General features: G+C 41.1%; 1 protein-coding gene across 2 annotated transcripts in view; it reads left to right on the forward strand.

Moving 5' to 3' along the window:
- Positions 1–268: 268 nt before the first annotated feature.
- Nlg3 (Neuroligin 3) overlaps positions 269–25,061 on the forward strand; it is a 372,568-nt gene continuing 347,775 nt past the window's right edge. For both annotated transcript variants that reach the window (XM_076765898.1, XM_076765899.1), the window contains exon 1: positions 269–2,112. In XM_076765898.1, the coding sequence (XP_076622013.1) occupies positions 1,725–2,112 (388 nt within the window). In that variant the 5' untranslated portion in view covers positions 269–1,724. The remainder of the gene's footprint in view (positions 2,113–25,061) is intronic.

Raw genomic sequence — 25,061 nt, forward strand, 5'->3', positions numbered from 1 at the left:
GGTATAATGCAGAAACTAGGGTCGAATTGGACCCATGTTTCTTCGAACCTTTGTTGTTGTTTTCTCGCGTAGAATCCATATCTGAAGCGTTTCAGCGTTTCGGACACGAACCGGTACCCTGAAATCGCGATCGATCCCCCTGCTTTATCGACGCGTTCGTTGACGTACGCCCATGTCTCGTGCGGGGTGGGTAGCGTTTGCGCGGGGCATGCGCAATCTCCTCGCGAGCGGTGTCTCTTGACGCCAGTCTGCCCGAGGTCGAACTGAAGGCAACATCGGCTTCTCTGGTTCAGCGCGTTCCGCGACCGGGTATCGTCCTCTTTCTCCCTAACCGTTCGCCGCGATACTCACGATCTCCGTGGATCCGATCGCGTAATGCCGGGTCCACGTGACGTAGATCGTCGGACGACTGAGGAGTGCAGTGCGTGAGAATATCGAGGAGTGTGTGGGTCCAGTGTCCGCGTGTGTCGCCGAGCCAGACTCGCATCGAGTTGGGCCATCGGTGGTCTGCGTGCGTCCTCGCGACATGAGACGCATCCGCGATCCTGTGTAACAGGAAGCATCGAGCGGTTACGAAGGTCAGCCGTGATCCAGTAACAGGGAGAATTTAACAAAGCGAGAATCGAGTGCACCTGGGCTAACCGCGAACCACAATGACGGATCTTCCTTAGTTTAGGATACTAAACACGATAGTGTGACAGTGATTCGGTGTAGATTGCTCGTGGAGTGATGGGAATTGGTGTCATCGGACCGTGGTTCCTCAATGTTCCTACGGCTAGTTCGACGATGACTTCGGAGGTCAATCGTGTTGACTGTGTTCTCTGAGAACCGAGCACTTACGAAAGCGGAAAAGAGCGACTTGCGAAACTTCCGTCCGTCCAGAGAGGCCTAGCCTTCCTCAGAGGAAAGTAGCAGAGCTAACGATAAACGCAATTCCATGGTATCCGGTGTTTTCTTTCCCTTGCTCGTTGGAGGAAGTTAGCTCGTAAGGATGAAGCGGACCGTTAAACATCCGAGGGGTGGATTTCTCCTGAGCGTCATCAGGGCAGGCGCGTTTTATCTTTACCGACACGTCAAGCATGCCATTAGAAATGAGATCGTTTTCCTATAACTCGATCTAATAGGTTTAGAGTGAAAGCCAAACAATTAATTCGATCGACGCATAAAAAGCTTCGACGAAGCTTTTCAGAAGTCGTACGATGTTCGCCAGGATCGGGAAAAAAGTAAGCTCGTCTCTGGAAGACCGACTACGAGGATAGGTGTCCCAATTTTCTGGATACGTCGGAATCGCGCCAGGCACAGCAGAAACGGAACTCGAGGATCTCGCGGAGACTGTTTGCAGCGCCAAGTTCTTGACTATTTATCTTTCAAAACGCTGAGTCGAGGATGTCTACCGTCTCGTGTTGACTTCCCGTCGAGAACGATCAGCACGTTTCCTGAGCAAACTTTGGCGGCCAAACACCGTGGAAAGCAGACTCCATTCGTAGAGCAACCTTGACGATCCATCGGACCCATTCGACGTCCTCGGGGACCAGCTTCTTGAAGTTAATCGTGGCGATCACTGATGCATCCTGGACGCGGTCTCGATCCTCGGGATAACGAGGTAGACACACGATCGCTCGCGTTCCAGCCTCCGGAGGCGGCTAGGACCAAGGGATGAAAGGTTCGAACAAGATCGATTGAACACCAGGCCTGGGGACGGGGTTTGAAGGGCTCGAACGAAGATGACGTCGTCGATCCTGGCGCTGCTCGGTCTCGTCCTGGCGTCAGCCAGCGCCGAACTCAGCTCGAGGATCGTCAGGACAAAGTACGGAGAACTGTCGGGCATTATCGTGACCCTCGATCGCCACCTCGAGGGCGTCGAGGTGTTCCGCGGTGTTCCGTATGCGTCGCCGCCTACTGGCTCGTTGCGGTTCATGCCTCCTGTCAGCGGAGCTCTCTGGCACGGGGTGAAGGTGGCCGACAAGTTTGGGCCCGTCTGTCCACAGAAGCTCCCAGAGCTCAGCGACAAGATGCCCAGAGGCAGGATCGACTACTTGAGGAGGATGCTACCCTTCTTGAGAAACCAGAGTGAGGATTGCCTGTATCTCAACATCTACGCGCCGGTTCAAGGTAACGAATGCAATTATTCGTTGCTGGATGTTGTTTGGACCTCGAGATTTTAGGATTTTCATCAAAAGTTTCTTTGAAATTGACGAGAATACAATTTGTAATTTAATAGAAAACAAGTAAAATTTATCAGTTCGAAGGAATTCTGAAATTTTAAACCTTAATACAAATTTGAAATAAATATGTATTTGATAACGTATAAATTATGTAAATATACTGGTATATATAGTATATGTATAATACTCTGGAAAGTCCCACGAATGTTTTTTTCTGGACAGAATTTTAAATCATACGTATGGAATGAGAAATAATTTTATTTTAATATTTATTCGAGATTATTTTTTTAAATAGTACTCGATGTTCGAATCATATCACGGTATAGCATTTACTAATGAGAATGAATACTTATTTCAATACCTGTTTGATACCTCAACGCAATGCTTGGGAATAGAAACGTATCGGTATTAATGAATATGTCATTGCACGGTCATTGGATTGATGGATGGTCATCCGAGGACGAAGCACTTGACGTGCTCATCGTGAACAACTTGTAAATCATGGATTCCATGAGAAATTGTCGTGTGCAGTAGTTGTCTGGCTTCAAGACGAAAATTACATAATTTATGTACATTTTTCATAGGTAGAGACATTTCAGAAATTTGAGTTCATTTTTGTTTTGAGCGAAATGTCACACTTTGTATGTCAGAATTCTTGACACGTGTTAACGTATTGACTTCATTGACCTAAAACCTAATGGTTTGCATTATGTCATATAATGGTTATTGAGATGTTCAATCGATCGCACCAATGATTCCAGTACGACAGTTTCCATATCTTTGATACTAAATCAAACACGTAACAGACATTGCAATGAGGTACCGGTGTTTGCACCGATAAACACTGACAGGTAAACATCGCTGTTTCACTGAAATCCTTGGTATTGAATCTTCATTTTGATATTATACAAATCGTCAAGAATCAACACATTTTGTTAGCTACTAGGTTTAGAGGCAGAAGAAGTAGTTACGTTTTAAATAATTTTTTCAAATTCTTTTGTCAAACTTCCATTAAAATATACGAAATTTCCAATCTTTGAAATGTTTTCATTCATGAAAATAGTACATGTGCTAGGTAACAATTAAAGCCAAAAATGGCTAAATTTTGAAAATATCAACAAATATCAACAAATCTCGGAAACCTTAATCCGATCCTGGGGGTTGAGTAACTGCTTATGAAAACAAATGAATGTTGTGATCCCACCTGAGATAAAATTGAGAGATTTCACGTTTTCCTTTAAATGGCTAGCTTTTTAGATGTGTACTTTAGAGAAATTGCATAGCAAAGTTAACGAGATGCCGATTCAGGCATTAAATATCACAGAGACGAAACGCTGAAGCAAGTGAAGCAAAGTTCTGAAGCCGTAGAGACTCCTGTAGGCAAATTAATCCCAAACAAATTGGCCTCAATTATCTCATAGTTCGCCAAAGTAGGTCCAAAGGTCGCAGACAAGTTTTCGTACCTGCTTGTTCAGCTTTCCGCGTCTCTTTTCGCTTGCCTCTCGCGTTATCATTTCCAACGGCGTGGTCCTTTGTGCTGAATGGGTGCGCCGAAGTCCTTTAGAACGACAGAAATGTATGCCAATTCTTCAACAGCTTTTCATCGATGCTACCACCACTGTCAAAGGAATCCACGGCGCATTGCCGTGTGCCTCAATGACGACGCGGGTTAATTTCTATATAAAAAGGGAGAGGAAGATAAAAGTAGAAATGTTTCTTTGCTCTCGCGTGGATGCTGACGCTCTACTAGCAAATGAATATGTCGGAACAGCCGCTCGATAGAGGTAAGCGGACGTTATTGCGATCTGCTTGTACGCGTATCACCGATTTGCAGCGTCGATCAGTGATTCTCAACTCGCGTTCAAAATTCGAACGTTCTTCTTCTCTTTCTTAATCTACATAAATACCTCTATACCTGCCCACGAGCATTAGAACGCTTAGAAAACGTGAAATACGTCTGAAAAGTCGGTAGAAAATTATCCAAAAACTTGATAAATCATTTTGTACATGCGAGCTACTTTTAAAAAGTAACAAATTAGCAATTAGTATAAAATAAAACACGTTTCTGTCTGTGAAAACAGTCTCTTTGTGTAAACTCGTGGTACGTTTCATAGATTTTGCACGAACTGATTCGTCTCATGGCCGTACTCTTTTGGAACGATAACCCAGCAGCTATTGTCGAGTGGCGCAAACAAAGAATTCACGAAAACGACCATTAATTTGGCGATTTGAATGGGAAGTGTTATTTTATAGCCGCGTGTTCGCTTCTCATAAATCGTGTCGCGGCCCTGGAATTCACCTGATCGCGCCCCTACCCCCGTTCTGACACAACCCTCTGTCCCCATCGTTCATGCGAGCTGCTCACGTACTGTCAATTTATCTGTGTTACACATGGATGCAAACGTAATCGCATAATGGAAATTTTAAGTAGATTCGTTTAGTCGAGAAGCTTAATCAAGATGTAGCAGAATTACGAATACCGCGAGGTATAGACGATATTTCTATTTCGAAATCTTTTTTAAGCCTTGCACTAATTGATGTTTATTTTACGATTGTTGACCTCAAGATGGGTACAGTTTAGAAGTTTCTGTTTATTAAAATTCACAAAGGGCTAATTATATAATTTTTTTCGGATTCAAAATATAATTTGAGTCCGAGAGGATCAAAATAAGTAAATTTAACGAAACGAGATCGAATCTGTAGATAAATTTGCATTTTTCAACCAGGACGAGCAGAGTTTAATGAATTATGATCGGTGAAACGAACGATCGGTAGGGATCAGGTGATTTCTTCATTTTTTCATATCGTTCACGGTATTTACACGCAACCCGCGAATACGATATGTGTTTGCAAATCGTTTCAGCTGGCTGAAAATCCATCCGTACGTACGGAGGCGGTAACACGTTTCGAGCATTTGTTTCAAAGGATACGCCAGTCGGTTTCTATCTTCCACGACGGTTCTAGCCCCAGCTTCGCTTATCGCTTACTGACTCGAGAGTGAAAAACGATGCGAAACTCTCTCTCCGGGAAGAAGCTTCCTCTCCCAACTGCTTCTCGACCGAGAAACTACGCGAGCTGTCGATTTACTTTTCGGTGTTAAGACTTCTTTCACGAGGATACTCGTACGCGATACGACTATGATTGGATACCGATTCTACACAAGTAGTGTTCACGTCTTAGTCATTTAATGGGAGTACAAGTATTTTGTCGAAAAGCCATGCACGAAACGAACGGTGAAATTTGTTTAATCTTTCCCTCTGATATCCAAAATTTTCTACTCGCGAAACACGTCGTAACTTGTAATGCATTTGTGGAATGCTTGTGTCGGAATTAAAAACAGTAAACGCAGATGAAGTAAAATTTGCTTCGTGCCAGGGCTGCAGTTGTAGATTTGGTACTATTACTTTTTATTTGGAAGTCGCGGGAGTTTCTACGTTCGAATGGGCTAACCCTGGTGTTTCGTTTCCACTTCTGAGTAAACACAAGCTTGGAAACCGTATACTTAATTTAAAGCAAGCAGTTGCGTTAAAAAGTATCGGAACCGTGCGCCTTCAACTTTTATTACGTTGCTGTTTCGAAAGTGTATTTCAGGTTTCGAAGTCTGACTTCGATACTTGAACTGAAACAAACGCCTGTTTTCGTCTCTAGATTATTGGAAATCCACAGGAATGTGCGTATATTTTATGAGAAGTTGCCCATCTATGAAAATAACTTAAAATAATATTTCCAAACGACTTTCCAATAATTTAAAAGCGAAAGGATCAACGATTAACGGAGAACTTGTGCTTTAACAAATTGTTTTGTGCACTGGATTAATTATCCCGCGTCGATCAGTGAATATTCCTCAAAGAACATAGACGATAACAAGTGAGTTGCTTTTCTTTTAAGTCGGAAATCAAATAGAAAAATGAGAGAAACTTAGAGAATGGTGAAGCAAAGTCGGAACACGGTTCGCGTTCAGGCGCTCTGGGCGACGCGAATGGCAGAGCGCGATTAATGTATGAACAGAATTAATTAGGAGAGGCGAGAACAAAGCGAAAAGGACGGTAGAGTGGCGTTGGGTTTTTCTTCGGAAGGCGGCTTTAATGGCAGCCCCTTTAATCCGTCCTCGTTCGAGGTTACACGCGGGAAGCGTCGCGGCGCGAGGATTGCGTATTCACGTAATTTCTTGATCGAGGAAAAAGAAATTGTATTTAAATGGACCATGGAAATCTGCAAGAGGCCCGCGGCGTTGCTGCATTACGTGCGCCAGGGAATCTTGTTATGCTAATTCCAGGCAACATTTCGCGTTCTACCAGCGATTTCCTGGATGCCTGCGAGGATTCTCCTCCCGATCGATCGATCCATTCGGCATCCACGCGTTGCTTCTAGTCGAAAGTACGGATCAGTTTCGTGCACTGGCATTTTAAACGGGATTCTATTTTTCCAAATATTGGAAAATCTGGGAATCGCTTCTTTTTAAACGGAAAATGTCATTAAATTTAGTTACACTGGAATATGTGTAATTGTGTTGTAGGTGTTTGGGCAAATATTTTAGCCACAATTAGCTTTCCTTAATCAACGGGTTAAAATCCGCAGTGAATAGATTTCAGTAGTAAGTATCGAGATATAGTTAGCCGCGCGTTAGATATTCCCCAGTAGTACATATCAACACATAGTCAGACACAGCTCGTTAGTGCTTTTAATCAATTTGCCTTGTATAATTTCGTAATCATGAACGTTCGTGTGCGCATATTTAAAACAGGCACAGACAATATAATCAATTTTAATTGATAATTAAAAAAATTCAATACTAAAAAAAATATTAATATTTTTAAAAAACTGCTTCTTGAATAGAAGTAACACAGTGTTATGAACAACATTTAGTCAAAAATTCATAAGAAATAAGTTTTCTTTCACTTATAGTGAATCATCGTTATACTGTATGAATACGTAACTCTATATAAGTTATAAATGCCTTACCAAAGGGGGGTAAGAAATTTGATTAATTAGAATATATCATGCTTGGTCATGAAGAGGTTCAGGAGGTGCAAACGATTAATCAGAAGCTAGACAAGGGCAAGCTTGTCTGGCATTCCGCAATCGGTAACCAAAGTCGCTGAACTTTCGTCTCGTCTGCGGTTCTGATTTACAGGCACAATCATCAGGGCGCATGACGGCTGATGAGTGGCGAGATTAAGGCGCGGCCAACCTCGTAAGGGGCCTCCCACACCGCGACTAATTATGAAATTTAATTAAACCGCCACCACGCGTACGCGCGCGGCTTTGAAGGTGCGCGAACCGACGCTGCCGTTTAGCGGCGCACTAATTCAGCGTTCATTTATCCGCCGGGAGGAACGAAGAGAGATCGCGTCACCGTTTTAACCTCGTGTCGTCGAGCATTGCACTTTTCCCACGCTATATACCGAGTGTACACACTGCACGTTGCAGGGGGTCAACGGAAACAATTCACTCGACCCGTTAGAAACACAACAGAAGACACTATTGGGTGCTTCGATAGAAATATCCGATGTCGCGATTTTCGAGTGGTTACGAACCATGATGATCAAAACTTATGAAAAGTAAAACTAGATTCGAACAAAGTTATTAATATTATACACAAGTAAAATATTAATTTTTTCAATATTCGTTAGAAAAAATTAAATTCTGTAAATATAATACAATTATGGATTTTATATAGCCTTCGTTTACAGTATTTCAGAACGATCACTTAGTATTCGATGCTGTACTAGAACGACTAAAATCTTAAATTTATGCTTCATAAACTTGTTCTTGTATTGAACGATATTTAAATACTTTACTCCCAATTTGGAGCACGAAAGAAAGAACCAGCTATAAAATATATAAATTATTGATAGATCTAGAATGGTCGTAACGTAGACATAATTCAAGAGGAACATTTAAAGCTTTGACCATAAACAGAAAAGTATGTCAATTAACCAGACGACGAATCCACGATACAAAAACTTTTTCTCGCCCTTCGCTTTGCAACTGGACAATGCTTCTGGGATATCGTGACACATTGCTCCATTCGTGTTTCCCAAACTGCGCGGAGGTATTTCAGGGATCACGATCGGATGAAATTCGTGGAATAACATTGAAACGGCGGTGATGGTGACGAACGAAAGTATGCGCGTGACGAGAGTCGGGTCAGGACTTTTCAATTTCGTGGAGGAACTCGTTTCGAAGGAATAACGTTGCTTCTTTCGACGATGGCAGGCAAAGTGTTGGGTTACGTACGGGATCCTGTTGCACGCGAATATACATATATCGGATCATCCGGATAATAGATTTGCCGATGGTAAACTCGTCGGAATTTTTGCGTCGTCGCGGCGAGGAAATTTAAAGAAAGCATTTGCCTATTGTGCTGCACGTTTGTTTAACGGTAGTTCCACCTAACGATGACAGATCTGTCCATATACGCATTAATAGTAAATCAACAAAGCCACGAATTCGCCACGTGGTGCAAAAGCATGTTCTTCGAAGAATAAAAATTAATAATATGTTTATTTTGAAATTTGCTTTGACTCTATGCAGCTAAAGAAGTTCCAACGATATTGATTATACTGACTTTGAACATAGAGAGAAATTAGAATTCTCTCTTATTACGACGTTGTGTAATATAAGTAGTATAAAGACATCACTAGTCAGACATGACGCTCGATAAAATTAATTTGGAAATATGAATATTAAAATTTTTTATTTGTACGTCAGATATCTTCTCGCAATGTCCTTCCTCCGTATAACCGGAAGGTGGGGAGACTGCGCAGTGGACCAAAGTTCTTCGTTAACGAATAAATAAATTCTCGGTAACTGGGATGAAAATTTTTATACACGGCGTAAATCGTGCAGCCAGTAGTGGAATGAATTCGAATATTCTCCTCGGCGAGAAGAGGTATAGAACTCGTCTCGTTTGGGTGTGCGAGTGTAAATTCAGTTAACCGTTTCGAGAAAGTAGATAGCCCAACGTTTAAAATAAAACCGTGTTCACGTCAAGTAAAACGTTTCTCGATCCGGGGGTACGATCGATAATCAATTTCCTGGACACCTTTTCATTCTTTCGGTCGTAAATGGAGGAAGTTGATCGCTGTTTACTAAAAGACTATAAATTTTACTTCAGTGTCCCATTTTAGTCTTCCACGCAAAGTTCGCGAGTGGGAACAGCATCGAGCCCGATAACGACGTCCGCGATTCGAACAATACCAGCGTCGTTCGTAAATCGATAACGCCCAAGGAATAGCTAGTCGAACGCGTGGCCTCAGAAACGATTGAAAAATATACATTAAACACGGGGAAAAGATTGTTTACCGATTTCAACTAGGATTTCTCGTTTCGATTTTGGTATTATGTATCTGGATATCAAATGGCGAACGGATTGTTCGTACGCTATCCCTCCAAATATCATGTAACATTCGGTGATTGAAACGTTAACCTCGACGATCCTCCAAACCACCATTTCCATGGCTTCACAAGTATGGGGGGACACAAAGGGATTCGAAAACTTGACCCTAGAATCGAGCTCATCAGCGTAAAAGTCATCAATCCTGGAATACTATACCGAAATACTGTTTTTCCCATTCATTTTTGTTTCAACTATTTCTAAAACATCGCAGAAATTTATTATTTATACTCCCAGGTAATCTTTTGGTAGGGAAATTCCTATCGAGCGGCAGTCGATAATAATTTCGTGACAGTAAAATATTTTTCCAACTTTTTAAAGTGTATTTTCACTTATTTTCGTAGTGTGTACAGTTCCCCGGTATAGCGTTTATCTGTTCCGGACAGATGTTGGACACTGTTCGACATCATAGATTTATCGTTCTAGACAGCGTCGGGCCATGCTCGACATAAATATTTTACTGCAGCGATCGGTGTTCCTGTGCCGTCCAAACGCAAACTTCGAAAGCTCGAAGATACGTGTGCAATTTTAAACCGAATGTGACGTGAGAAATGGCCAATCTGTAGTGCAATAGGAAAGTGTGCCCATTACGGTTCGAATTTTTTGGCAACATGGATTAATGCACGCAAGCTCTTAGATTCTAAATAGTCGTGGCGACGTAAACGAATGCAGGAAGTCGAGGGGGAAGAGAAGTTTATCGCAAAATGTCGTTAGACTATTTCGCAGTGAGTGGTGAGAGCATTTAAGCGACATGGTATAAGTGATAGCTCGAAGTAGACAATAATAATAACTTCCTTAATTTTCCATCCATTGTCGGGAAACGTTGCTACTTGTTCGATAACTATTCCGGGGTTCGCATTATCTAACGTTGTCCCAGTCTCTGATGCAGCGGCAATCTCGAGTTGGGTTTTGTTTCTCGAGGGGTGGAGGAGGCGAGAGGTGTTTCACTCTTCGTGCTGGAACGTTCCTTCGAGCATTCCCGGTTCTCAGCGACATTTTGCTTGCTGAATTGTTTGAAACATCGTTTCGTGAAACGAAGAAGGCGTAATTGGATCGATTGGTGCAAAGGAAGTCACACCTAAGTCGAATGTTTCAAGACTTCAGTTCGTGGAATAGTATCAAGCAGCTTTAATACGTAACACTATTACATTTAGTAAACCTCCTTATAGTATGATAGAAATCAGATATTGCAATTTACTAAATTAAATGTATAAATTAGTGATTCTTTTTTAATAGAAAAACAAGAACCGATGACATTCACAGATATATTCAATAGCGTATTATATTTGAAAGATCTGAAAATGAAGAAATTTAATTGATTTGTTTGTGTTGACTGTCAAATATTTTTCTTCCTTTATATATACAATCCACTATGATCTGCCGCCTTAATAAAAAAATGTTCCAAACAAAAGCTGTAGAATATAAAGCGGGGGGATCAAACGAATTTTATAAATGCTAAAAAATATTCATTTTATCGAGGATAAATCTTGAATATTCTGTTCCATTTGTGGTATTGCTTCGCGCCATAATCAATAATTTAAAGGTATAGGGAATCGCGTGGATTCCAGTAAAGAGGTTCTCTCACAATTGGCCCTTAGAACAATCGATCGTGGCAATGCGCGAAGCAACAATGATATCGGTGCCTCTGGAGAAAAAGAAATCATCGATCGCGTGCACAACGATAGAGACACAAGGAATGAATTCGAAGGTATTGCGAACCACAGAGAATTCCAGTCGAGAAGCTTCTCTTACCAAGCAAGACTCTCCAGGGTCCAATCATGCGGCGCGAGCTGATGGAGCTGTCAGCTGCAGAATCGGAGGCGAATGGCTCGTAATGGATTCCTCTGTAAAAGAGGCCGCGGCTAAAAGCGTGAAAGGAGTATCGGACAGATAAATATTTAAATTGGCCGAACACCTAACCGAGGAGACGCCGAGTAGATATCGTATTTTCCGCCGGTTATTTAAAGAAGTTTTCCCCGTCGAAAGTCGCCAGTCGCTGCATCGAACAGTGGAATCGATAGAACTGACAGAAAACTGATTGAAAGACAATATCACGCTGTTTGGAACTTTTCTTTTCGTTGGCTGGGCCCATGTTATAGAAAATAGAACCTTCCCTGCTTATTCTGTATCGCGATAGATTGAATTAGTGATGGGATACGCTGTTTTAATATAATATCATTATCGTGTACTATAGTTCGCAAATCATTTAATCCAGAACGAAATTGTTTGAGTAAACATTGTGTTCTGTTTAACGAGGATTTGAACTACAGGAGCAGCTTCGTGAAATAGTTGTTTCTTTAAAAGCTATATTAAAATTTGTTTTTTATATCTTGAAGAATTACTTATATGATTATGTTTATCGTTAAAAAATACACAACACGTGCTGAAATAATATTTTCTGGAGTGAACGGTATATGAGGTATCGAGAAAAACATGTTTTTCATCGTTAACATTGCGAAATAATTTCACCCTGCATATGTGGGATTCGTTGCGGATGAAGGAAAAAATAATTTTTTCAAGAACTGTTTCAGCTGTTTTGATACTTCTCGTTATATCTCATTTATAATATTTATGTAATTGTTAATGGCACATCTGCCTCAGAACATTTTACATTTTAAATAGTTTACATTTTAAGGACGAAGCATACAAAAGAGCTGAAACTTTTTTACGCAACCTAATCTTGGATAACAATTTGAGACATGAAATTTTGAACGTTATTAATGGAATATTTTAGAAAATGTCATCATTGTCGCGAATACCTATTCGTATGGTTAAGTATTCTAGTTACGAAATCTGACTAAATTTTGATAATCTCCCTTGAAATGCGTTTTCATTGCCTATTCACATAGGTGGCAGATAGGTTTTTCATAATTAACATCTCATTGAGCCGTTAAAGGCCACGGGCCGCCCTGTAACTGACCCACAAACTCGTCTGCCATGCTCGACTGACCATGCAGCTCGCGTGTTATTATTTTAATAAAGTCCAGGAACGAAATTGGCAGCTCTCATAATCGTTTTACTAATGCCAATCATACGTCCATAGGAGTTCTAGCGATCCTCTCTATATTAATACAAGCAAGGGTATTTAAAATTGCTAATTTCGCGTAAAAGTATTAGAAAGGCATGGAATTAAAAAGGAAATTAAAAACTGTTTATATGAAAAGCATATAGACCAATAATAATAGTATTTACGCATCTCAGTATCTTCCTTAATTAAGATATTTATCGGAAATATTGAAGAGGAAATCTTAGTTTCGTACACACAGATTTTGATTAACGTTTCAAGATTATATTTGAGTCGTTTTCGGAGCTAAGTAAATTAGAATTTAAAAAAGGATATAATTATTTAAAAGTTCTTTCTAAAAATGATTCATATATAAGGTTGAGAAGTTTATTTATTTTATTTTCGAATCACTTTTCCAATATTCCTATTGCTGTCCCGATTTTTATTCGTGACCTTTAAGAAATATATCTCAAGGGTTGTATATGACCCTTGTTGAGAATCCCTGGACTACATAGTATGCAAAACACGGGAATCGCCAAAGTGATTAATCGCGTTTAATAGTCGGGATTGTGAGGCCGTATTTGAAAGGGCAAGTTGGATGGAGGCCCGAGCCCCGATGTGTAAGCTGACTTTCAAAGCACTTTGAGACGGTAGCGGCTAAAAGACAACAATGGCGCTGTCGGGGTGTACCTTAATCTGTCGATAATTTCACGTCGCACTCAATATCGTTGGCTAACGAAGTTTGTCTAGCAACGACACGTGCACTCTCTGCTCGAGGATTTACGGGCCGATGAAGAGTCCTCGAAGCACATTATTCCTCGGAGCTTTTTGCACCGTAGGTGATTAATGATCGACCGAATTCTTGGCGAGAGGCTTCCTTATGCAACGAGGGTGAAACATTGACGCGACAACGGTGGTTAAGAGCTCTCGATTTCGGGCAGAACGTCAATTCACGCTTTCATAGGCTGTGTTAGTTTTTATTTTGCACCAATTTAACTGTATCGCGTCGTTTTACCAGTCATTCTCAAAGATATATATTTTTCTGACACTAATTTCTTTCATTTTTCATATCACTTTTTCGATATAAAATAGTGTTTTCGTTATCTTTAACGTGCAAATAATGTACTTGGTTCTTCTTACTCGATTTAATGTATGTTTTATTATACATTTTATTGTAGTCTCAGATACGTGTGTCTAGCTTCTTCGTCAATTTGTTCACTTACCTTCATTTTTCCTTTAATATTATATTATATATATTTTTCACATTTTTGAAAAAACAATAATTTGTAATTTTGTAATTTACGCACGATGAACTAATAATTTTCGTAAATTTTTAATTAATGAAATGAAAGTATCGTAGAGGGTTGTCTCAACCCCTAAATATAAGAATTCGTACCTTACTTTAAGTATTTCTTATATTTTTGCATATTAAGATTGCACGAAGACCTACAGAACTAATCGTGACGAAGACGTTGTTATCGTTTGCAAGTGTCGTCGAGGATTGATCGTAAGTCGGCGACGATTTGTCACGGGAGCGAAGGATTAACCGATCTGCACGCTGATTACTCTCGTTAGGCAGTCAGAGAATTGATTTGTCGGCAGTTCGATCGGCCAGAAGCTGGGCCCCGCTGCGTTTTCTGCACGGTCTGGAATTCGCGTCGCTATTTAATTAAAGCACGCGAAGCGAACTAGTTGCAGGCAGAAGGACGCACGCAACGAGTAATAAATTATTCCGCGATAACGATGCCGGGCTTCGCTAAAATTCCGCCTCGCGCGAAGAGACTGTCGCGTGCGAGATTCCGCGAGTGGTAAATGAGAAAAAAGGAATTCCACCGGGGACCGTGATTCTGGGTTTCTTGTTTCACAGCGACGAGCAAGCATTTTCGTTGCCCCTGTCGCGGTTTAGGAGACAACATCTGGTTTTATATTTCAATTAAAGAACGCCTCTCTGTGCGATTTTTATCGAGTACTCTATTCCGATTTTCAGTCAGGTTGTGGAAAATTCTTCGTTCGTGAGATATTGAAGATCGTTTCGCTTAAATAAATAAATTAACACATAATTGAGGACATTTTTTAATGTTTCGGCCCCCATTTGGTGAGGGAGAAATATTGCTCTTCTATTACATCGAATAGAATAGTATTTTTTAAATAACAGCATGACAATTTGTCAGCCTCAATCAACAAATTGATATTCTTGACTTTCATCGTACGTTGGCCTCTAGAATCTCCTATTAAAATTTGCTCTTGAAAAATATAATAAAGTACACTTTTGTAGGATGTTTCTTTGACAGATCTCCTCCGGAAAATGTAGAATACATCTATGACCTTTTTTAAAAGCCGGTACTGGGTAAATCAGGAGAATTGAAGTACCCATCATGGAAATGTAGTTCTCTGGCAAGGTGGTGAAGCAAATGGTCACTGTTGCTAACCACACTGTTTGAATAGACATTATGTAGATGGTCTCTCCAACTAACCACCATGCTGCAAATAATTAAAGGTCCCGGTGTGTCTGCGATAAAACCGATGGTAACAGATTCAATGGGAAAACGAATCAATAAAGCCTCTCTGGCCTCCTATTCGCGCGTATACGAAATTCCTTTAACTTCTCCAATATTTTGCACACTCGATATTAGAATTTCTGCCGCCAACATTTTTAACGCCACGCGAACGTTGTACCGTGCGATTCGATTTCTGCAAAGTACGAATATCTCCTCGAGCAAACGACACACCAAAAGTCTGTCTCCCTCTGCCAGATCGCAGGAATCCAGTTATTCCCGAGAATTAATACTGCATCGTAATTTACGGCCGGTATCCTTGGCGCAGGAACTATACATTCTCAAGTTTCCGAGGAATTGCTTGGCCTCTCGATCTCCATTACAAATACCAGTTAATTTCCGTTATTAACCACGGCTGATCGAACACTCTGTTACGAACTTTTCCTCGTCCTCTGAATCGGTCCTTTCCAAGAAACTGCTGCCCCTTCTTTTTTGGCTGATCGGCAAATTTGTTTTTAAAGTTCTAAAATACGATAGAGAAAATTATGGTGGCATAATAAATATATACAAAATTAAATCCGTAAATTATAATTAGCTCTCAAAACCAAAATTATTAGAATTATTATCAATTCCAGTAGTATTTTGTTTTTTCCTTTTGAAAGTTGATCTTAAATCAGTATATCTAGGTGTTATATTAGTTTGAATATAATATTAGACTGAATAATACTGTAATATTTACTTGTGACCAGACTTCATTAAACCAGTAATATTTCCAGCTTATGCTTTCAAGTCCTTGGCCTGATTAAAATATAAAATAAAATGTCAAGAACAGAGACTTCAAGGAAGTTGCTTGATTGCTCGGTTCGACCTCATATTTCCCTTTGATCCGGTTTTCATATTTTAACAATCACAGTTTTTTTAATTAAAAGAACGAGAAGTCGCGTTGAAGGTCGTAGGAAATTAAATTTTCCTTTTGTTCCGTTCCTAAGGAAACCTTCTTTTCAACACATTCCTGTCTACATGAACGTATCAACCTTCTCGACGTTTAAAGCGTCGCCCTCGGGCGCCATCGACGAGTTTTATGATTACACGAAGCTCACTGCGATGTCTTCGACCCTGGAAAACACGATCATCTCGCTCGAGGCTTTCCTAGTTTGATCCTGGGAGAACCTCTTTGGAATTTATCACGAACCGCGACGCGGGCGCTCGGGGATTTTTATTTTTTGTCATTGGAAAAACCTCGATCTTTCGAAGAGCATCTTTTGATGCACGCAAATGTGGATTCTTTATTCTGTACATCTATACATTTACAGGGATTCGCAATGGCGATGAAAAATAATTGCAATGGAAAATAACATTGACTTCAGAAACAAATGTTTGTAATCAATTTTATTAAAAAAATCTTAACTTCGGTTCGATAAAACTAGCTAAAGTGTTAGAGGGAATAAATTGGAGTAGGATTCATGAATTTTGTTTTACGAAAATAAGTACTAAGAGAAACTTTGATCAAAGTTTTGGTCTCATAGAAAATTGTACATGTTTGGGTAGTCAACGTGTTAAAAAAAAATCTAAATTCTTTAAAATTATTCCGTTTGACCATAGTAACTATCGAAAGCTTCGCCAAATCTACGGTATATTTATCATCGAAACGAAATGCCATCTCTCTTACCAATTCCCAGGCAGTCTGTATCGAAAATCCAAAAGCGTCGTCGTTAAAAAGCACGTTAATCGAGACGGTCAGGTCTAAGGAATCCTCCGGGAGGAAACGTACAGCGTTTCGCGAATTCCAACTCGGCGAACGCGCGCGGGGCTTTAACGGTCCAGCAATTATTTTCACCGTGGCCACGGTAAGCCCGGACCTCGTATAAAACGTCACCTCCAGCGTCGACGAAGGGATCAGGGACCGAAACAGAGCGAAGACGGAGAGAAAGCGGCGGTCTGAACGAGGCGGGTACAGGAAGGGAACGTCGGGGGTCAGAAAGGCGGCCCGTGGCGTGGCAAAGAACTTCTCCTCGTTCCTTTTTCCACCCACTTCCTGCCTTGTCCCGCGGCATTTTCATTCGCTGGTCCACTGGCCGTGGAAAGTCTTTTTAATGACTGTTCCCGGTCCAAGCAAGGATCGAGACGAACGGGTATGGCGGGGGAATCGCGAAGACAGGGGTGGGGGGAACAGGCCATAAGACTTGTTCGCTTAAAACGAGTGAGGACCATTAGGGAGGAATATAATCTTTTTTACGCGGTCTCTGTCACGGCCTCCGTTCCACGGTCCACGACTTATGCCCTCTTTCTACCAACTGTATTTCTATCTTTGTCTCTGTCCGCCGGTGTTCCCTTCCGTCCCCTCGCAGACGACCGTAATTCAAAAAGTTTTGTCGGATTAAAAATGTGACCGTCGCGATGGAGGTCGTTCGCATTCGCCCCCGGACGTCTTTGTCTCTTGGTTCTTCTGTCCGCCCTTTGTACAGCTCCCTCTATGCGGAGGCCCTTCGTCAGCTGCTTTACTGACACTCCACTCGGGAAATTTTTTCGCGACAGTCAGCTCTATTTGCGCGCTCGAAACGTACGGGTATGGACCCAGAACCGGGATCACACCGACGGGGAAGAAATAATAAAATAAATCGAGGTCGGAAATCGAGCTCTCTATCGCTGGAACGCGTTTCTAATTGAGATACAAGTGTTTTTGGATCATTGTATTTTTCTTTTAGAAAAAAAGTATGGCTAGATTTTGCGTTAGTCGGGCGAGAGAAGATTTAGTTCTTTTTCCACCCAGAATTCTAAATTTTCGAGCGACGAAGTAACACGATTGAGTTAATTTTTGAAATTTTAGTACTATTACGTTAATCCCGGTCATTATTTAAAGTAATGTACCTTTGAAGGTAAGAGAAAAGTGGACTCATAACGCGACAAAGTAATATGTATTTGTTAATATTAAAATAGATTCGGGTGCATTAATGTAACATTGTCGGTTCTCTTCTAATTTCATTACTTTGTGAATTACGTTCGTAGCTACATCTGATTTATTGTTTATGGCTCGTGGTGAAGTGTGCGTAGCGAAATTTGGAACAGAGTGCCTCGTTCCGTTCTTCCTCCAAAACCTATCGAGATTTCCTTTTGATCTTATACGATGCTGCAGCGCCCATTTCTCTAGCTCCCACCATAAGTGCTCAATCTTATTTAATGTAATTATTTAGTTAATGGAAGTATTATACAGGAATCAACGCACTATCATGGCTGCGTTCTCTTGTTGGAAATGAAATGCATTTCTTACGCTTAATTTATCCACATTATTAATTCTCAATCAACGACGATCATTATGCTTCCTCCCATTCGTTTAACGAATCTGTTTCTCGAATTACGAATGAAAGATACTGCTAGTCGAATGAAACTAAAAATTTCACAAATAAAGGTGCAATATTCGGTCGAATAAATTCTATTCGTCGTTTATGTCGGTTACCTATTTTTCGTTAAAATAATGCTCGTGTATCTTGACGCGGTTAATTCTTGCGAAAGTAAGTAACGAACTGTTCTGAAAGCCATTTGATTTGAAGAGCCGTCGACTTGGCGGCAACCGCAACGCAGCAGGAGCCTTGTGATCACCGACGTCGCGAAATTACGGTCGAACGTAGCTCGCGACAGTTAGCGTCATTGCGCGACAAACGAGCAGGGACAAGGGAAGTTCGAAATGATAACAAAGGGCTTAACGATGCAATAATTGCCAGTACGCGCGAGGGCGTAGCCGTGCTCTCGGCTAAGGGCTGCGGCGTGATTCAACAATAGCTCGGTTACCACCAGGGCTGACGCTCTTTCCCGTTAATCCCGCAAAACGTGCCGCGGCTTAAAAGAAAGGCAATGAAAACCCCATCCTACGGCCACGTTGCTTTCCCCCTCTGATGAAATAACAATGACTATTATCGTTTCTTATTACAGCACGCTCGTCCAGTTTCTCGAGACTGCCTCCGATGCTCGCCGACGGTCGATACGTTCGTCGATCGAGTTTGATCGATCTCGATGGCAATTTTCTATCGGTCCAAGTTCTTCTAACGCGTGTTTTTGTATCGTCGACGAAGTAATTGCTATACGAATCCTGTACAGAGTTTACGAAGTTTAGAAAACTGGAAATCTGATGTATACTGTTTGGTATAAACAAGCGAATGAAAGAGGGTATTAAGTAGGTAAATTAAAGTTTCGTTCCAGTGTATGGAAAATTATGTTAAAATTTACAGATATTCTAGGTATTAGGATACACGTTAAACAATTCAGCAGTTTAGAAATATTAATTGTTTCTTTAGTTGAAACATTTTTTCAGATTTTTTGAAACGGTAAATAACATTGTAGAATAAATTACTGAATTTGATTCTGAATTGACTTACTCCCGAGGTTTATGATGTGAGACAGTTACCTCGACCAGCCTAAGTCTTAGTTGGCTTAGGAATTAGTTAAATAGGTACGACGTGTCATAAACCTGGTCGTTGAAGGCAAGACCACTAGTTACGACCCTAACAGATTGTCGGATGGTCTATGCATGCTCGGTTTTGCACACCTTGGGCCTCCCCTTAGCGATTGCAAATTTAGTTGCACTCGGATCCAAGACCGAAGCGCGCAGTGGAAAATCCCCGGAGTTGCCAGACACGACACACATAACTTTGGACACGAAGGTTTTAGCACCTCTGCATGGCCACACTGTCAATGTTTCTTCTTACATACGAATTCAGAGTTTCAATAAACTTTGTCAGACTCCTGAACGATCTGCACAACAGTCAAATCAATCAAACTTTGTATATTACTCTTGATAATCGACAAACTTCGAAGCATCCAAATATAATTTCCATTTCCTTTTCGAATAGCTCTGTGTACCCCCCAAAAAGACTAAGAATTTAAGCTGCGTCGAGTGCTTAGGAAGGTTAAGAATTATTAAGTTACAGTGTCGTGTCGAAACCATCAGCTATGAACACGCGAGCAACCGGAGCAGGGAAAATCGAGGAAATCTCGCGGTCTCTGAAAAATTTATTAGAACACGCCGCAAAGGAGATCAAACATTAGTCGATTAATGTTGCATGGGGCTGTCAAAGGCAAGAAAACAAGGCGACAGGCCGGCGGACCGTTCACTCGCGGCCATACTCGACTTCTGTGCTCCTTCTCGAGAGACTGGCCACTGCATTCGCAACACCGCACACGGACTTGTTCTTTATCTCGCGAATCCCCGACGGGGACGTGCCCGTCGACCTGTGGTAGCGGATTCTTTGGTCAACTAGTTTATAGTCCGCCGTTCACCTGATCGTAATCAATTATTGTCGCATCAAACTAAATAATGGCAACTCGTACACACCGATCGAATAAATTACGAAACTGCCATTCGTCTATTGCAAATTTTTTTGCAAAAAATTGTGAGCGTAGGTACTCGTTACTAACCTAACCTAGCCTTGCTTGGTTGTCTCGTTTCAATAAACATCCCTCTATCAATTAGGATCACCTCGGTTACATTATTTCTTTTCGTAGCAACTTGTCAACCATGCATGTATAATGCACTGTGAGAGTCAGGGTTGCGGTGGTTGGCCTTTACGCGAACAAGTATGACAGTTTCATTAAAATATTTAGCCAAAATTAGTATAGGAACACCCATGGGTACGCGCCATGTGTTTGATGTTTGACGAAGCGTGCAACGATGATCGTTTTAGGAAGCCTGAATGTATCCCAGGGTTGTCTGTAGCGCTGCTACAACTCTTGCAAGGAAACTTTGCAAAAAGCTATTTTGCTTTAAGCACAATGGCAGAGCTGAACGAAGCTCTGACGTTAAGTAGCTGCTGGGGCTTTCGTAACTAGCTCACGGTGACGCCATGGCCTGTACGAATTGCTTCCTCCGAGTTCTGCTTCTCTTCCGTTGTTTGTTGTTTCTCTCCAAAGAAACAGTATATGTTTCTGCCAATTATATAGCGCGACTGGTAGCTTTTTTCCGGTAAAAGTCTTTTGCAGATTCCGAACAATTTCAGCGGAAATTAAAACGAACTTCAAAGCATTGTTTTTCAAATAATTAAATTTAAAAAAATATCCCGGTAAATTGTAAATAATATTATTAAAACTTTGGCATACACCTGGTATTGACGTCAGTAATCTGTAAACAAACAGAGGACTAGAGAGAGATACTCGAAATTATTTTTGATCCGTGAATATGTTTAATAACGTTTCGAATTTACTGTCGAAAATTGCAAAGGCTATCTGGAAAATGCAGTTCGCTGAAATTTTGTATTACAGATACAGCGAAGAGTATTTTCTCTCTTCTTTCCGCGACTTTTCTCCTTTCGTCTATACAATACCACCCGAGGCGCTGATTTCCACTTAATCCATTGATCGAGATTCCTCCTCCTATACTTTGAAAGACGATTAAAGAGTCTGAGCTCCCACTTCCACGGTGCCTCGGGCAGATTCAGACGCCTGAAGTCCTGTCTTTGTTGTTGTTCTCCTGCCTTAACTGTCTCGCGCTCGAGGAGCGTCAATTTAAATAATCGCACTTTTTTTATCGATAAAACCGCGTGCTGATTCCTCTTTGTGCAATTGACAGAAAGTTCATACTGTTATCGATTCTGAAACACTAAATTATTGACTGCTAGTGATATCAAAGAGGTCAAACAATTTCTATCTTTCAATTAAACGGTACAGGCAATATTATTTTTAAATTCTAACAGCCAGTATTTCTGCTTCCAAGCGTAAATTAATTACCACTCGAAATCCATGCGAGTATTCCGTGTCCCGGACTGAGTTACGTAATTAATTCAAGTTAAACAGAGTAATATACTGCATTGCAAGGTACCCAAAGGCACTCGAAAACATACAATATTTATTTTATATAATTTTCGAGTCCGCTATAGTAACTGCGTTAGAAGTTTAATTATACAATATTTTCTAGGAATACGTATGTTCTACTGTCCAGTTAAAAATACTTTTTCAATGCTTTGCAAAAGTTACAATTACAAAAATAAATAAGACATATATTCTCAAAACAAGTAATATATTTTTCATTCCGTTTTGGTGGTTCTATATGTACAATTTCTAAAAATACTAATAATTCGCCATACTATTCGCGTATTGATTAGGAAGGTTCCTAGCGTTCTTGCTATAGTATTTTCTCAACTTCTAGTTACACCTTTGAAGCTAGTTATTACTAACTCATCGGGGCTCCATTCGCGTTTCTGGAAATTATTAATATCGCGTCCATTAATTACAGCAGCGGCCAGCGTTTCGTAAACGCCCTCGTTCCGATCAGTTATTTTCCATTACATCGAAGATCCCAGTCCCCCGTTATGAGCGCGCAGGCTGACCCATTCATTCTCTTCATTCATTCCAGCCGCACTGGGAGCTGTAGGTTGCGCATTCCCGACGAGTTCGTTGGCCAGACGCTTCGATATGGGAAATGGCACGATGAATAGTTGTTGGAACGTATATAGAGATCTACGTAGCCCTTAACAGAAGGGTCACGTAGGTCTACAACTTTGCACGTCGTCTACGTAGCGTGGACCACATTTTACCTGTCCCATAAGCGTTAAATCAGCTTCGAATAAGTTGAAACCATCTAAAGTTCTAACGCCAACATAGAATTCGCCAAACTGGCCCTAACTTTTAAAAAATAAAGCAGGAAATGAAGTATTCTGTACATGGTTGATAATATATATTATCAAAGGACACGATATAAGCATATTCAAATGCACTTTATCAGCAGCTACAAACTATGCAAAAATTTTTCTTCTCGGTATTCTTCCTCGTAGATAGTTTAATTAAAAATAAAGTAAAATCGCCGCATAATCTAACGAATCGATCCACGCGTTTGACAAGCCCGCCTTAAAGGTTCGCAACTTTCTCATCTCCTTCGCGACACACTTGCAGTCGTCCCTTTTCCCCGGTAGCCAGAAACGAATTAATGTCCCCGAGTGTACAACTAGAAACGTAATGCGAAGTTGCACGACGAACAACGCGATCTCGACGGTCGGGGAGCTCACATTCGCGATTTCTGTCCCAGTTTCCACGCTGTCGACACGCCCGCGGCTCTTTTTTCCATCCCCCCCTTTCGAGCTCCCCCTTGCTCCCTCTCACGCTCTGGGAGCTTTATCCGAGGAGCAATTATTCAGCGACAAACGCGTAATTGAATAAATTTCTGCGCTCGGTTGGAGCGACGCTGCATTCAGCCAGGATACAAGGCACAATAAACGGTCGTTAATTCCCCGTAAATCGAATCCTCTATTCAGGGAGAGCCAGGCCCGCATAATGGAAAAACAAACGCAGGAATTACAAAGTACCGGTCGCGAGCCGACCCCCGTGATACATTATACCTGGAACGCTTTCGCGGGGGCGGCGGAACTGGCCGCGATACGTTTCGCGAATTAACGTTGCTCGAGGGCTCTTTTCGTAGGTACCGAGGGCCGTCCATCGAAGAGCAAACACGAAATCATTCGACCAGGCTCTTCGTTGATTTTTCGATCGACCCGATGACCCGATAATCCCCGGGAATAAAAGATCGAACCGACGACGGCTGCTCGCCCCGGGCCGTCGCTCTCGATATCGCTAATTTCGACGTCGATCGTTTTCGATACTACTGGGGCTCTTTGTTTCCTGCTGGTCGTACGTGTCATGGGGAAACTCTCGTTTGGTACTGGTCGAACGGAACACGTGCTCGTCGAATTTATCGCGGTGAATTCTGACTCCGTTATCATGATTTATCGGAGTGCTCGATGCGAACGTCATTCTAAGTGTTTCGAGCGAAATGATTTCGGGTACCTTCAGTGATTCTGAAACAAGGACATTGTGGTCGTTTCGAATTGATGGTATTAAAGTATCGTAATGAGTAAAAAATTAATGAAATGGGAGCTTTGTAGAGGAATGTTTCAATTCGATAATTCGTTTACTTCAAGTGTTCCTTATAAATGCATAAACATCTGCAGTCTCATAATGAATTAACATTTTGAGTGTCACGTCATCAATATATGGAGGGTAAAACTTTTCACTGTGGACCTAAAACAATTAGTTCTTGAGTTGAAATATTAGCCATTAAATATTGCAATGACGAGTCTAATTAGTCACAAATTCTTGATATCAAGTTTTACAATTACGGGGATGCAAATTTGCCCTCTATTTTTCCAAGGAATAATTTTCTTTCTGTCTTCGCAGAAGCAAGTTTTCTCACGGGAGGCAATTTCTGAGTCACATTTCAAGAAGTAAATTTACAAAGTAACAGTCATATATTGTTGTTGAGGTGGAAAGAAAAGAGGAAAGCACAGTGGACCTTTTAGTTTGAATTAGACTTTAATACACACGTCTGTGGCTTTACAAGCGAATGCGTGCCTTTATGGTTCTATAAGATAATTTTCTCCTAAAACATACTAGTAGTAATAGTAATTATGTATGTAGTATAGTATACAGGGTATTCGGCCACCTCTGGGAACAATTTTATTGGGAGATTCTAGAGACCAAAATAAGATGACAATCAAGAATACCAATTTGTTGATTGAGGTTTCGTTAAAAAGTTACTAACGTTTAAAATTATGCCTGTAGAACGGCAATCTGCGAGCAGCAGCTATAGTGATTCTCACTCACAAATTTGTAAGGCTGTCGATACGTCACTAAGTAGAGTTTTCCATGCTGGGTGAGAACCACGATCACGCCGCACGCAGACTCTCCAATGCAAATTTGTCTTTCTTCCTCCGGTGTTTTGTATTCGTCGATATTTTTAGATACCCCGCGTCCAAAAATACGAAACGTAAGAATGTCGATCTCTGTATCGGTCTATATACCAGGAATGGTTTATCGAGAAATCAGGAAAACTGATACAGTAGTGTTCGGATTATCCGGCATCCGGTTATCCGAATAACTATAATAGAAGGTGGAGAAATTTTTCGGCGAAATTCAAAAATTTCAAATCATACTAAAAAAATTATTTCCAGTTGCAGGGGTCAATTAGAAGCATTTTTGGTCATTAGACATACCCTCGAAATCTTTCGCAGTTTCGAGAAAAA

The sequence above is a fragment of the Colletes latitarsis genome, chromosome 5 (assembly GCF_051014445.1).
Source record: "Colletes latitarsis isolate SP2378_abdomen chromosome 5, iyColLati1, whole genome shotgun sequence".
NCBI classification, from domain to species: domain Eukaryota; kingdom Metazoa; phylum Arthropoda; class Insecta; order Hymenoptera; family Colletidae; genus Colletes; species Colletes latitarsis.